Source organism: Nanorana parkeri, unplaced genomic scaffold (assembly GCF_000935625.1).
Source record: "Nanorana parkeri isolate BGI_ZX_2015 unplaced genomic scaffold, ASM93562v1 scaffold307, whole genome shotgun sequence".
Classification (NCBI taxonomy): domain Eukaryota; kingdom Metazoa; phylum Chordata; class Amphibia; order Anura; family Dicroglossidae; genus Nanorana; species Nanorana parkeri.
The window spans coordinates 936,829-952,298 of record NW_017306575.1 but is presented as its reverse complement, the minus strand read 5'-3'; the positions used below and the strand labels follow the sequence as shown (position 1 = coordinate 952,298).

At 40.9% G+C, this 15,470-nt stretch overlaps 1 protein-coding gene across 1 annotated transcript in view; it reads left to right on the top strand.

The window, feature by feature from the left end:
• CUNH9orf3 (chromosome unknown C9orf3 homolog) overlaps positions 1–15,470 on the top strand; it is a 303,413-nt gene that overhangs the window by 97,870 nt on the left and 190,073 nt on the right. Inside the window, exons 8-9 of the mRNA XM_018557867.1 lie at positions 14,574–14,676; positions 14,760–14,867. Of these exons, the coding sequence (XP_018413369.1) occupies positions 14,574–14,676; positions 14,760–14,867 (211 nt within the window). The remainder of the gene's footprint in view (positions 1–14,573; positions 14,677–14,759; positions 14,868–15,470) is intronic.

Genomic DNA, 15,470 nt, shown 5'->3' with positions numbered 1-15,470 from the left:
GCTCAGTTGTGAAAGGAGGGGGCTCCCAATGTAAAGGGGGCTCTTTATTTTAAGGGGGCACACTCATATGAAGGGAAACCCATTTTTTTTTTGTTTTTGCATGGTTTCCCCCTTTAAAATCCTTACCAGGCCCCTATCTGGGGTAAGGGTCTGGTACGGATTTTAGAGAGCCACAGCCACTTTTAAAAATTTTTTTTTATATTTTAGACTGGGGTGCACCAGAGTTTTGCATACTTTTAAAGGGTGAAACTGAAAAAAGGTTGAGAAACACTGGTCTAAAGGTTCTATCAGATATACTGAGTGGCCAGATTATTTTGACCACCCCATCAGTACTTCGTTGGGCCACGAGATAACTCCACGAGATGACTTCGTTGGGCGGCCTCGTGACTCCACGAGATGTTGAAAGGTGATGCGAGGAATCTGACACTGCACTGTTGACCTTCTGTTGTCTTGTACCAGTCTTGCCACTCTCCGTTCTGCCCTAACATTGACTAGTCGCTTACGGCCACAATTCGCACGTTCGGACCCAGATTTTCGGCTGACAGTCCAGTCTTTAAACACTTTAACAACAGCTGCTCTTGAACATTTAACGAATTCTGCTGTTTTGCTGATACTCGCTCCATGGCTCCGAGCGCCAACAATGATCCCACGTTCAAAGGCTGTTAAATCGCGTTGTTTACCCATATCTTCAGAAAAAAATCACTTCTACTGTCGTGGTAAACAACCTGCTTCCCTATTTATAATGGTCTGGCCCTCTAACAACTTCATTGCAAAATTATAGCTAATTATAGCTAATTTGCCTACAAACGTCAGGTGGTCATAATAGTCTGGCCACTCAGTGTATACACACATTTAAATTTTAGCTCCTTTTTGGCCTGGCCATTTTTTTTCCCCCTTTGCATAAAATGTGCTGCCAGTCTCCATGATGTGTATATAAAGGGACTATTGTATACATATTTTGTAGAAGGTCAAGTTCTGTTTAGGATGAGGGAGCACCGTGAGGGAGCATACAGAAAACAAGGGCAAACTACATGCAGATGCCTTGGTGGCAATTAACCCAAGGACTTTTCAAGGCAAGAGTTCTTATCATTTAGCCATCATGCTGCCTAGATTTGTCTTTCAATGTATGCCTAGTATATTTTTGGACTGTGCCTATTGTGACAAATATTCTGGATTTAGCAATCATCCAAGATATTAATCAGATGGTGGCTTGACCTACTACGGTTTTTATTTCCAGTGTTCCTTTGAAAAAGGTGTAATGGCCCTTAATTATCTGTTCCTTCTCCATTAAGATAGGCTATACAAAATGTCTCTGTCTATGTTGCCACAGAGTTTAATTTGATGTTTATTTAGTACCTGACATGGTTGTTATGGGTAACATAGACCTGTTTTTATAAATGAGGCCTGTTGTGCAGATGCAACTACACAATGCCTCTTTATAAACTTTAACAAGATATTTCCTAATAGCTTTTACAGAGTCTCTTTCTTATCCTTTATGCATTTTGCAGCTTGTTATTAAGTTACAGGTATTGAGGCTGACTAGCTGTTTTATGTGGTTCACGGCTGGTTTGTGTTGGAGAGACAGTTCCACCTGCATACGGCGTTCTTTTCATAGGGCATCACTGTATTGTAAGTCTGATTTACAATTCAGAAAGTTTATGTTTTAGTAAAGTCTGTAAATGGTATCCTTTACCAAAAATATACTGGCATACAAAGAGGTGCACACTTGAAGAGGAACTCCAGAATTAAAAAACAAACAGAACCCTAACCCTTGCAGTGGGGCTACCCCAGCACTGCAACCATTAACTGCTTGTTTTGGTCTAGGGGCGCAGATAAAGAAAATATGCTCACCTGATCATCAGTCCTGCCTGGCTGCTAGATCAGTCCCTGCAGCCTCTTCTCCCCTGGGCTCTAGTGTTCTAAGAAGCGCTGACACCATCACATCTAATGCCGGTCCGTTGACTTGCATTAGACATGAGGACGCTGAGGGACATTCCACAGCTGGAGCGGAGGGCAGAAGTGAACCATGAATGCCACAGGACTGAGGATTGGGTGAGTATATCTTCTTTATTGTGGCCCCTAGACCAAAACAAGTAGTTTTATAAAAATCTGGAGTTCTTCTTGAAGCCCTTTTTCTTGCTTATGCTACTGGTAGCCAAAATATGTTATTTAAAAAAAAAGATAAAGCCAAAGTATGATCACTGGAATCTGTTATGTATCATTCAGTACCTTTAGCTTATTTTCCAATTTAGCTCACTCTCCATTCAACTATGTTGTTCTAGATTGTTCAATTCTCCTGTCTTCTCCTAGCTCTTCACCCTTTTGTGAATAACCCTGTTAGTTTTGGATAGAGTATCCTATTGGGGGGATTTCACTTCCTGTCCAATAGCTACAACAGGAAGTGAGAGGAAGGCCCTCCAAAGTAAGGGAAATCTCCGGTGGTCAGCAGACTCACCAGAACTAGTGGGAGAACAGTGTGGACCTCCAAACTCCCCCTCCCCTCCCCTGCCAGGTACACCACTGTTGATTGTTTAAAGTATAGGTAAACCCAATCACTCGTAAACTTTCACATGTTAGTGTCATTTCAAAAGTAATTTTCAATATTTTTAAAGCTGCAGTTTTTATAAATATAATACCCTGCACTTCTTGTTATTGGGTGAAAACATTCTGTTTCTGTCTCCCAATTGTGCTTCTCCATTGTCATATGTTTTAACATAGATTACACAGGCATGGTCCAAACACAAACATTTCCCAGCACACTTACCAGCTAGCCTGCAAAAAACCCCAAAACATGACTCTGTCTAATACTGTCTAACAAATTGCAATAAAAACAGAGGTTTTAATTGCACAACTTTTGCAAAATATGTGGAAGCCACAATGCCTTGTGAAGGCCCCTCAGTGAAGTGTGGTGCTAATTCTAAGCTAAGCTAACATCTTGGGGCATATGTAGCAACTGATTAATTGAGTGCAGGTATGCCTGGAGGTAACTCAAACCTCCTTAAAGACACAGGGACATACCAGAAGCCCATACCAAATCCCAATAGCAGCTGAAGCTCCCAGTGTGTACTCACATTTTAAAGTAAGGCGCACATGGAAGGGCTCTGCACATTACAAACACATACATTTGCCAGCACACATACCAGCTAGGCTGCAAAAAAACAATACAAATTACACTGTCTAACAATTTCTGTTAAAAACAGGACATTTCACCTGCTAGCCTCATGAAATTTGGAGTGATATGGTAATATTACTAATGTGCTGCTTGCTGGAGAGAAAGCTGTACCTAAGGACATGCAGACATGTATTTTTCTGCTTCTACCTAATTCTTGCTTTTTTTAACCTCTGCTTCTTGATTATTCCTCTCCCTTGTCATAATGGGGGCAGCTCTGAAATTAATAAGTAGAGCCCTCCTCCTCTCCCAAGATGGCCACCTTCACAGAGCGACCCATTGCAGAACAAGGCATGGTAAGTCAGTAATGTGGAAAGTGATAAGCTGCAGGGGTCATGCAGGCAATGCCAGTAACTAGTCATTTGCTCTCTGCTTGCCTTTTTTGAGCACAGCTTCCACAGTTCAGGTTTTCTTTTTTATTAAAAAAATATAAAGTCAATTTATAGCTTATCTATTATGAATCTATTATATGTAACCAATTACCTTTAGCTTACAAAACACAAATTTTTGTGCAAATTAGACAATATGGCCAGAGCTATAGCTTAATAATGTCACACCACCTGATTATTTCATGGGGCAAAGCTAATATTAGCAATTTACAGTTATCCACAGTTAAAGGAGAACTATGAGGTGAGTTCAAGCCGACCTGTGACAATGAAACTGTCACAGGTCGGCTCAGTAGATCGGGAAGTGAGCGAACACATACCGGCGTTCACTCACTTCTCGATCCTGTCATGGCAGAGAGCCTTGACAGGGGAGGGACTGGATTCCGATCCTCCAGCACTGACTGGCGGAACAGACGGGGGAGGGGGCGGGTACAGCTGGCTCTGCCTCTAGATAGGCAGAGCCAGCTGTCACTCACGCAGCTGGGCGGGTCCAGACATAATTGTCGGGATCCGTTTCAGCTGCGGCGTCTCAGTATACCGCGAGCTGTAGCTCGCGTTATACTGAACTTAGGGTGACGGGAGGACGCTAGTTTATGTCCTCCTGTTACCCTTCGGAGAACTATGGGGAAAAGCCCTAACCCCATAGTTCTCCTTTAATTATTTTCCTTGAGTCTATCCATCCTCAGCAATTGAAAACAAATGAATAATTAGTTGTCATGATTTGCAGCACACAAGTTTTATTTGCCCTATTTTGTTTTATAACCCAGCATTGCTATGGGCCTTTGCACATAGATAGTTTAATGCATCTCTGCAGAAGAATCACCCCAGCCAGTGGCACAGCTGCTGGTCTAATCATGTCAATGCATGAATGCAACCCTTGTTTACTTCTATCATAAACATAGGCTCTCCTGCACTTTGAGCGCAGGTCAGCAGACAAAGAATGTCTCTGTGCAGAATACTGGGTAGAAGTGCAGAATACAGCTTTCCCGTCATATATCTCAATTGGAAAAGCCTTTCTTTTGTTAGATTCAGCACTCTGCGGACATAAATCGTTTTCTGTATTTATCAAGGCCCAGAGCAGATGTCGGTTCGCCTTACTTGATGATTTTGATAATGTTTCCTTACTCAGTGAGTGTATAAGGAACATATGTTGCATTCTAGCAACAACTGCAACCCTGAAATAATGAGGCAATAGCAATGCCTGTGCAGTTTTGCCTGTCATAATCATACTGATCATGCAGCTAGTGAATAAAAGAGTACATCTTGCAATTCGATTTGCCAAGGTGAAAATACTTCAAGATAAGCTAGGAGCTTGTTTAAAGTTGTTATTACGTTTGTAGTGTGATCGGACAGATCAGAACAATATTTTCTATGTTTTTTGCACTACTCGGGTGCTTGCAGATGTGTTATCTTTGAACAGTCAAGTAAATGTCTAAGGTTAAATAAAATGATGTGGCAGAAAAAAAATACAAATTCAGATATTAAACTTACTATAGCCCTGCTGAATGCATCTTGCCTTGCTGAATCTTGCTCTAAATGTTCCTGAAAGACAGTTTTTGCTAATCTACTGCTCCTTATCAGCTTCAGAGAGTAGGGATGAAAAGATCCATTCATTCTGGCAGTCTTTGTATTGTGTGCTTTTAAATCAATACTTGGAAGTGTAATAGAATACCTGTGCTCTCATCCATTGTGGAGATTTGAGATCCAGCTAGCTAAGAAAAAAAATCTTAAACCTGTGCCTTCCTGCAATGCTGCAATTCTAAACATATGGCTTATTTTTTTATTTTTTTTTTAAATTATGTATCAGTGAAAATGTACCAGTCAAGCATAGATATTTATAAGAGTCTCTCCTTAATTGTTGTATTGGTGTAGCTGAACTTATAACAGTGTTTCCTGTTAGTACGTAGCATTTTTAAAGTGGAACTGAACACAAAAAGTGAAGATTTGGCAACAATTTTCAACCTGGCTCAAATTTTAAGTGCTTGCAGGGCCACTCGCATCTCAAGTTTTGTCAGCAGGAATCAGCCAAAATCCAAGCCTTGTGTGGCCACTAAACTCAGCAGTTAAATCTTAAAAATGCATTCAAGTACCGCTCCAAGCTCACTCCTGTGATAGACTACAACTTCAATACAAATTAGCTAAATAAATATGAAACTGTAGTATATCATGGGAGTGATCTTGGAGTGGTGGCTACTTTACAACACACACAGGGACCATGGGGAACAAAAGTAGCCACCCTCCAGAAGGAAGGACAGAGTCAGCATGAATTCAGAGATGATGTGAAGATCTACAGCTGAGTGATACACAAATAAGATATATTTTTGTTAATAGGGTACTTGAATGCATTTTAAAGCTAGAACTCCTGAGTTTAGTGTCACTTTAAGGCTACAGTATTATACCACCCCATTACCTAACATAATTCTTCTAGTCCACTGGTATTGTGAACTTACCTAAGTATATCTTTGATATTCATCTAATTTTGCAGAGAAACATAAGTCTTGTAAAATTTGAAAATAACTCAGTATATTGTGGGACAGCAGCTTCTATAATAGTTTTGTCAGCAGGAATCAGCCAAAATCCAAGCCTTGTGTGGCCACTAAACTCAGCAGTTAAATCTTAAAAATGCATTCAAGTACCGCTCCAAGCTCACTCCTGTGATAGACTACAACTTCAATACAAATTAGCTAAATAAATATGAAACTGTAGTATATCATGGGAGTGATCTTGGAGTGGTGGCTACTTTACAACACACACAGGGACCATGGGGAACAAAAGTAGCCACCCTCCAGAAGGAAGGACAGAGTCAGCATGAATTCAGAGATGATGTGAAGATCTACAGCTGAGTGATACACAAATAAGATATATTTTTGTTAATAGGGTACTTGAATGCATTTTAAAGCTAGAACTCCTGAGTTTAGTGTCACTTTAAGGCTACAGTATTATACCACCCCATTACCTAACATAATTCTTCTAGTCCACTGGTATTGTGAACTTACCTAAGTATATCTTTGATATTCATCTAATTTTGCAGAGAAACATAAGTCTTGTAAAATTTGAAAATAACTCAGTATATTGTGGGACAGCAGCTTCTATAATAGAAGCTGCTGTCCCACAATATACTGAGTTATTTTCAAATAACAGGTTTCAAAACAGGTTTTGCCCATGCTCTTTGCTCCTTTTGACAACACCTTTCCTTGACAAACTGAGGCTGCCTCTGCCCGTTTTGACAGTTATCCATTCTTCTAGACGAAGAATCACCTCTATTTTTACTGTTAGACCGCTGCCTAATTCTTATCTGCAGTTCTTTGTTGCTACTTGTACTTGGCCAGCAAATATGCATAATTCTCTGTGGGCAGCTCTTTCCAAATGTATTAACAGTAGACTTACAGTACGGTGCAAACGTTTTATGCACTACTGAAATTTTTTGTGTGAAATAAGGATGCATTAAAGAAATTGCATTGAATAGCTTTTATTTATCAATTAACTACCTACACAGTGCATAGAAAAATTAAATCAATATTGTGCGCCTACCCTTTCACCTTATAACAGCATCATACAGTCTCGAAATTTTCCAACACTCCACTCCCTCTCTCTGATCACCATTTTTTAAATTGTGATATCATCCTGCCCCTTGCCCACCCACTCTCCTATGGCACCACTCAGCCCCTCAGAAACCTTAGAACTCTTAATCTGTTACAGTTTTCCACAGATGTTCGCCCTTTCCTCGCACCAATCTCTAATTCCACCTGCCCCTCCACAGCCACTACCCTTTATAACTATGCCCTCTCTACCACTTTAGATAAACTATTCCCCATCACATCCCGTCCTGTTTGGCAACCTAAGCGCCAACCCTGGCATATTAACTCCACCCCCCACCTCCAAAGGTGTTCTAGGGTTGGTGAATGGTGTTGGAGGAAGTTGCACACTACTTCTGACTTCCTACTCTACAAATTCATGCAATGCTCCCACAGTCTTGCTTTGTCCCTAGCCAAGCAAACATACTTTGCCTCCCTTTTCTCCACCTTCTCTCATGACTCCAAAAGCCTATTTCAAACCTTCAGTTCACTAATGCGCCCCCCTACTAACCTCTCTGCTACAGATTTAGCATAATTTTTCACAGAGGAGATTAACAATATCCAACATTAAATCGCCTCCCTTACTCCCTCTCTAACCCAACCTACCTTCTGTACAGCCTCATCCTCTTCACTCAGTGCCTTCTCCCAAATTTCCAAAGTAGCGTTTTCTGCTCTTCTCTCCTCCTCCCATAACACCTGTCCCCTCGACCCCATTCCATCACACCTTATCCATCCTCTCTCCTCTGTGATTGTCCCTTCTTTCACCAAAATCATCAATCTTTCCCTTACCTCTGCCATCTTTCCATCTTCCTTCAAACACGCCACTATTATACCCTTACTAAAAAAAACAGTCTCTAAACCCTGAAGCTTTGTCTAGCTATCACCCCATCTGTCTTCTTCCCTTTGCCACCAAACTCCTTGAAACACTGGTATATACCCGACTCACACACTAACTGAACTCCTAACTCCCTACTTGTTCCTCTACAATCTGGTTTTCGCCTCCAACTCTCCACAGAGACTGCCTTGACCAAAGTGACTAATGACCTAGTGACAGCCAAATCTAAAGGGCATTATTCACTTCTTATTGTTCGGCTGCTTTTGACACTGTGAACCATCCGCTGCTCCTACTCATCCTCCGCAACTTTGGCATCAATGACACTGCTCTCGCCTGGTTCTCTACCTATCTATCTGACTGTTCCTTCAGTGTTTCCTTCTCTGGTACTACCTCCTCCTCTGTACCTCTCTCTGTTGGAGTCCCACAAGGTTCTGTACTGGGTCCTCTTCTATTCTCAATCTACACTGCTTCTCTTGGTAACCTTATATCATCAAACTGCTTTCATTACCACCTCTATGCTGATGATACTCAGATCTACCTCTCCTCACCAGATCTTTCCCCCAATCTGTTGGCTCGCCTAACTGATTGCCTATCCACTGTTTCAAAATAGATCACTACCCACTTACTCAAACTGAACCTCTCTAAGGCTGAACTCCTTGTGTTTCCTCCCTCTAAGGTTACCCCCATATCCATCTCTCTTCAGGTTGATGGAGTAACCATTTCCTCTACTCTTCAGGCACAATGCCTTGGCGTGCTTTTTGACTCTGACCTCTCCTTTTCCCCTCATATTTAGTCTATCACTAAATTGTGTTGTTTTCATCTGAAAAACATCTCTTGAATTCAACCTTCTCTCAATGAGGAAACCACCAAAATGCTTTTCCATGCGGTAATAATTTCCTGACTTGACTACTGCAACCTTCTCATCGGCCTGAAACGTGCCTAGATTGCCCCCCTTCAATCCATCATGAATGCTTCAGCCAGACTCATCTACCTTACCTCTTGCTACTCTCATACGTCACACCTCTATCATTCTCTGCACTGGCTTCCTGTCTCCTTTAGGATACACTTCAAACTTGTCAGCCTTAGCTACAAAGCTTTGCATAACCGTGCACTGGCTTACATTTCATCCCTAATTAGAAGATATACTGCAAATCTGCCCCTTCGTTCCACTAATGATCTGAGACTATCCTGCCATCTCACCCGCACACCCAACTCACCAGGGCTGCCCCTGCTTTATGGAATTCTCTCCCATGCCACATTAGGCTCTCACCATCCCTACAAGACATTAAAAAATCCCTCAAAACGCACCTCTTTAATGAAGCTTATCAGCTTTCCCCTTGATTTCTCATTCTATACAACCTTCCCTTCTCGCATTTCACAGTACTTCCAAATCCCTCCCATTTTATTTGGTGTACATCTGTAGTCTCCCCTTCCCTACCACTGTGTCTTTGGTCCCCTTCCTCTTAGATTGTAAGCTCGTTTCGGCAGGGTCCTCCTCAGCTACTGTTTCTGTATGTCAATGATGCTTGTCAGTGTTTCTTGTCTTGTCTAAACGATTGTACAGTGCTGTGGAATATGTTGGCGCTATATAAATAATTGTAATTGCATGAATTCTTCTACGTACACTTGCACAGTTTTTTAAGGAACTCGGAAAGGTAGGTTGTTCCAAACATCTAGGAGAACTAACTAAAGTTCGTCTATGGATTTAGGTCATCCAAGCTGCTTCTGTCTCTTCAAGTAATACCAGTCAGACTCAGTGATATTGAGATGAGGGCGGGGGCAATTAATCTCTACCGCGATTTCTTGTTCTTTTTTATGACTTTTAGGTTGTATGTTTGGAGTCATTGCTCTGCTGCAGAACGACTTTGGGAGCACTCAGACACCTCTCTGATGCTGTTGCATGATACGTAAGTATCTGCCTGTACTTTTCAGCATTGAGGAGTCCATTAGTTCTGACTAAATTCCCAATTCTGTGCGCAGAAATGCAGCCCCAAATCTGAATGGAACTTCCACCATGCTTCAGTTTTGCCTGAAGACACTGATCCTCAGACTGCTCTCCAAGCCTTTGCTTAACAATCTTACTTTTATTGCAGCCAAAAGTAGGTTGCTTGGCCTTGTTTCTTCATCAGAAATAAAGCTTTTCAGCTGCACATCTTTTATGAATACTACTTCTAACCATACTTCTCTGGACTGTAGGTCTGAGCTGATAGTGCCACTTCTGATTGCGAATAGAAGTGAGCATAATGTGTCTTTCATCTCATGCAATGAGTTTCCTTGGCTGATCATTTTCTTTTTCTGTTGCCTGTTTCTTTATGCTTCTGCAGAAGAGCTCAGATAGCACATTTGGAAACACCTGTCTTCCTCAAAATGTTTGGCTGTAAGAAACCTTGTTGATGTAGTAAGAACACCCTGCGTCTTGTTGCTGTGCTCAGTCTTGCCATTGTGTAAGATTTTTTACAGTGAAATGTCAGCGACTTCAACTTCAGTGGAGCATGGTTTTTACTCAGCAGGTTTCATTCCTTCTACACAGCTGAGTCGGTTTGACTTAATGATTGCATTTTAACCTACATGTTATCTAGGGGGGAAAAGGTAGGGGGAGAAGGAATGTGGGAGAAAAGGAGTGGGCTAGGATGGATGAGGAGGCAAAGCCAGTGTGTAAAGAAGTGTAATGGTGGGTAAGAAAGTGAATCAGAGAGTCAGGTGCTTCCCAAGCAGGACTTGACAAAGCTGAACCAGAGAGAAGCTGTTTCTATTACACAATGATTGAGAAGTGTATTCAGTACAAGTGTTTTGTAATTTGGAGTTTGCATCTTGAGGGAGCTAGACTGGTCTTCCATTAGTTGAATACATGTAACTCAGTGCAGCCATTGCTAGATGGATAGTGGGGAAGAGGACTTCGCTAGTGCTGGAATACAGGAGTGTGCTGTATTAACCAAATGTGTTATGACAGTTTTTATTTTATATGCCTTCAGAGGGTACTGTTACATACAGAAGACTGATAAAGGAGAGTGAATATTTTGTCCTGGGTGGGAGAGGTATTTGGAGATCTGACTCCCACTGATCTAGGCAGTGAATCAGATTTTGAGATATCTCTAAGAGGAACAATTTGGAGATGAAGGAAAGTGCCTGTCTTACCGATCTGGAAGACTGCCATTTCCACACTAATGGAGTCATGGGGTGCCAAAAAAGATGGGCACTAGGTAAGGATCTGAGTTAGCGTGACAACTGAAGTATCTGCAAGGGGTCCAGAGAGGAGAAGTCAGGCTCATATAGCATTTATTAAGCTGTCATCCAGGTCGAGTTCCTGATGAAGTGTGGGGCACGTTGTTTGTTCTTGAGACACAAAATGTGTAAGCTAGAGGAGAACGTAAGGCCCCAAGATAGGGAAGAGGGGGAATGGGAAATTAATTCCATATCTGGTGAAAGCCTGGTTGCAGATGTACTAGATCAAGGCAATGGTAGGGTGACCCATTGTTTCATGGTATGATGTCTACAACAGTCAATCACTAGGTTAGCGGCAGTTTAATAAAGCCCAATGTTGGAAATGCCATGCTCCCAGATGTTTTTGGTCTGCGCAAGATGGCTTGTTTAATACAGGCTGGTTTGGAGGACCTTACAACGTTATTGAGAGAAGATTGAATAGGTTTGAAGTACAATAGAGGGATGGGAATTGGTATCGTCTGAAGGGGGAAAAGAATTTGAGGTAATATATTTTGTTTAATTGTTGCATCTCCCCATCCAGGAAAAGCTTTGTGTTGCCCATGTTGTTAGTTTGGCTCTAAAAGTGGAAATGAGGGGAGCAAAGTTAGAAGTGACAAGCTCTGTATGGTCCTTTGGGAGCTGGATACCTAAGTAACTGATATGTAATTAAATCCATTTAAAGGCAACATTTGTTTCAAATATGTGCAAGGTAGCTGCTGGAAGGGTCAGGTATAGAGCTTTGAGAGTTTCCTCCCGTTACCCTAAGGAGAACTATGGGGAAAAACACTGACCCCATAGTTCTCCTTTAATGAAACATGGAGAGTTCTCCATAGGTTGCAAGTTCAGCTATCAGATTAGGGATAGTGACATTCAGGTTGTTGAGGAAGAATATTAAGTTGTCTACATAAGTAGACTCTTTGTGGTGGTAGTTGGTATGGAGTTGTATCCCAGTTATGTTCAGGTTCGCTTGGACAGTCCTTAAAATGGATTCCAGCATTAAAATGAATAGGGGAAAAGAGGCAACCCTGACTCATCCCATTGCTGATGTAAAAAGGGACTCCTTTTTTGTGGACTTGGACGAAGGAGAGGAGTACTGAGAGCTTATCCATGTTTGCATGTGAGGGCCCAATCCAGTGGAATCAGCCTTCAACAGTGGATAATGTTAATCGCTTGGATAATGTTATCTCAGGCTTCTCTAGTGTGCATGGAGCCCACTTGATGCAGAGGGACAAGTTATTGAAGATAGGGAAACAACCATTCAGAGTGAGGATTTTGGCAAAAAGCTTTAAAGTTACATTAAAGGCTATATCCCCCCCCCCGCACCCCCACCAATGCTGCTGGCTGTAAGCACTTACCTTATTTGATGCCTCTTGATGCAATCTTCTTCCTTCCACTCATTTTCGAGAGTCCCTACAGCGATGATGCCGGTCTCTGATCCAGCGCAGACTCCTCTGGCTGCGTCCATTCACTTTCATTGTCTCTTTTCTCCTCTAACCTTTGGTGTTATCTACTGCGAATGTGCCAGCTCACTTCCTCCTTCACAGCTGTTTGGGGGCTGGGAGTTCTTCAGCTGTGAGCGAGCGGCGCTGGAACATGTAAGTAATTAGGCATTTGCCTACTTTTTTTCTTTTTTTTTTAATCATGGGGCATATATCTACTGCTTGCTAGCAGTAGATCTATGCCAAAAAAAGAGAGACTTTAGTTCTACTTCAAATCAATATTAGGAAGGGAGATGAGTCTATAATTGGAATAGTATTGAGCATGTTTCCCTTCTGTAGGAATGACAAAGCTGAGGCCTGCTAAAGTTGTATGGCATGAAATCGAGTGTTGTCAAGAGTGACTTGAATGCTGCCACAACGTTGTTTGTTTAATGGCTTGAGCCAGCGGTTCCAAGAGATCAGATGTTTATGTATTTAGGGGTGACATGTAATCTAATGCATTCTTTGTGTACACACATCCACATGTACTTTAATTATTTAGAAAGATAAAAAGTGCTCTAGGAATAATAGTTTACCTGCTGCGACATTTAAATAGGTCACCTTTTTGTTGGTGGATTGATCACAAGCCCTTTTTTTCTATTTGTCTGGATTATCTATTTTTTTATTGTTAACATTTGTAAATTTTTTGACGCAAGAACGAGAATGACTTGTGGGAACCTACTTTCAGTAGGTCATGTGATACTTTGCAAGGGGCAGCAGCTTTCCTTGATTTTAGAACATTAAAGTGGAAGTCAGGGCAAAGACAATCCTTATCCCCAAGGGCACTCATTGGCCTTCTCCAATTTCTCTTCTCACCACTCCAATATACTAAAAGACTGGGTTAAGGAATTTAACACTCTTATGCGAATGAAGAAATATACAGCCCAATTTGCCTGACCATTATCCAACATTTATTGCTATGTGGAACACCTGGATTGAGTTTTCCTGCTTAGGCTGACACTTTTAAGGCCTTGTTCATAGGCTAGATCTTGCCGTGGCTGGACCACACCTTTCTTACTTTTCTCATTTCTCTTCATTCTTCTTTTCTCTCTGACCGCTCCCCTTCCCTGTTGACATGTATGGGGTTGGGGTGCTTAACTCCTTATGGGTCTTTTATGCCTGTTTCATGTGGTTATTTGGAACAAGCTGACAACCTCTGTAAACTGTTCACACCTCTTAATAATTTTTATAATCATAACTTGTACTTTGGTTGCTTTTGTGCATAATCTACCTGTGAGGTCACTTTGCTGTTGTACAGGGGTGTGTACCAATCTCCAAGCATCCCTTGGGTCTACCGTATATATGGGTATTATCAATTTCTTTTATTTTTTCTCATTTGTTAAATCAAATAAAGTCTATTCTTTAAATAAATAACCTTTACCTGGAGAACCTCTTAAAAGTCATCTGTGCAAGGTAAAGTAAAATGCTTACCTAAATGCCACCTTTCCCACCTTCCCTTTGCTTCCGTGTGAAATGAATTACCCTGTATGTCTAGTTATGGGGAGCATATGACTTACTCCCCTTCTTATTGTGTGACAGCGCTGGTGGTTAATGATGGGCCACTGAACTTGTATCTTACACAGGGCTTCCTTTTTATCTCTCTGTGGGCAACAAGAGTTATGGAATAGCAAAAGGTAAGGTAAGTTTATGCAGCTGTAAAGTTGAGCAAACCTATTGCTTTGCCCTGCATGCAAAGGTTTTAATTTAACCAGCATTTTATTAAAAGTATTTTACTTTTTTTATTTTTCTGAAATAAAGGTAAATTGTGGACTCCATGTACTTGTCAATAACAGAGACATACAGTTGAATGTTAACAAACACATCTTTGTAATGTTATAGATGTTCTTTTTTTTTTTTTTCTTGGAAAATTCAATAAAAATCTATTGTAAATGAAAATAATGGCACAGCTCTTATTTCTCACACTATCAGGCCTCAAGGTGATAGCACAGGGGAAGTGAGTGACTCTGGAGCTTCTGTTGTGCGACACGGACTAAATGCAGACAAGGCCTTTATGCAAGTGCATTATTTAAAGGTAACTGGCTAAGATTTCTCTTTACCAAAAAAGCATTGATGTCAAATATTTCTGGAGTTAAATGTATTTTCTCAATTTTCCAGGGTTATTTTCTGCTTCGATATCTTGCAAATATTATGGGTCAAGAAGCATATTTTTCTTTTCTGAAGAAATTTGTAACTAAATTTCATAGGCAGCTGATACTCTCCCAGGTATGTTTAACAAAAAAGCAACTTTGTAAATGGTCAAACTGACAAGTTTTCGGAAGCTTTATTGCTCCAGGCAACTTTCAAAAACAATACATTTGAATTCTGTGCACACATTTTTATAACCTAGTCCAGCTTTACTTGTGTATTATTGCCGTTAATTACATTGAGACAGGTGACTGAAACTTTCTTTTGTCATTAGTATGCCTTTGGTAATTTGCTAATTTGGATAAAAACCTCATACAGTAGCTGACACCCCCCACACCATAGCTTTTGCCCTTGGTTCTGATTCTGCTCCTTGAAGCCCCGGATATAAAGAAGCCGATAAGTAGGTAGTTGATTTATGATCATTTAAAAAACACCTCTGCCAAGAATAAATACAACTGTTTTAATAATCATTTTAAAGAAGGTATCTCAGGGACCCTTGTTTGAGAAAAGAGATAAATAAGTTATTAAAAATGGTAATCATGACTAGACTAATGATTGATTATGAATAATTCACCTAATCTCATACATTACAAAATGACGAGAGACAGTGAGGCTGATTTACCAACAGAGTTGAGAATGTTCACTCAAAAAGACTCAAAAAGAGAGTGAAGATTCACTTCA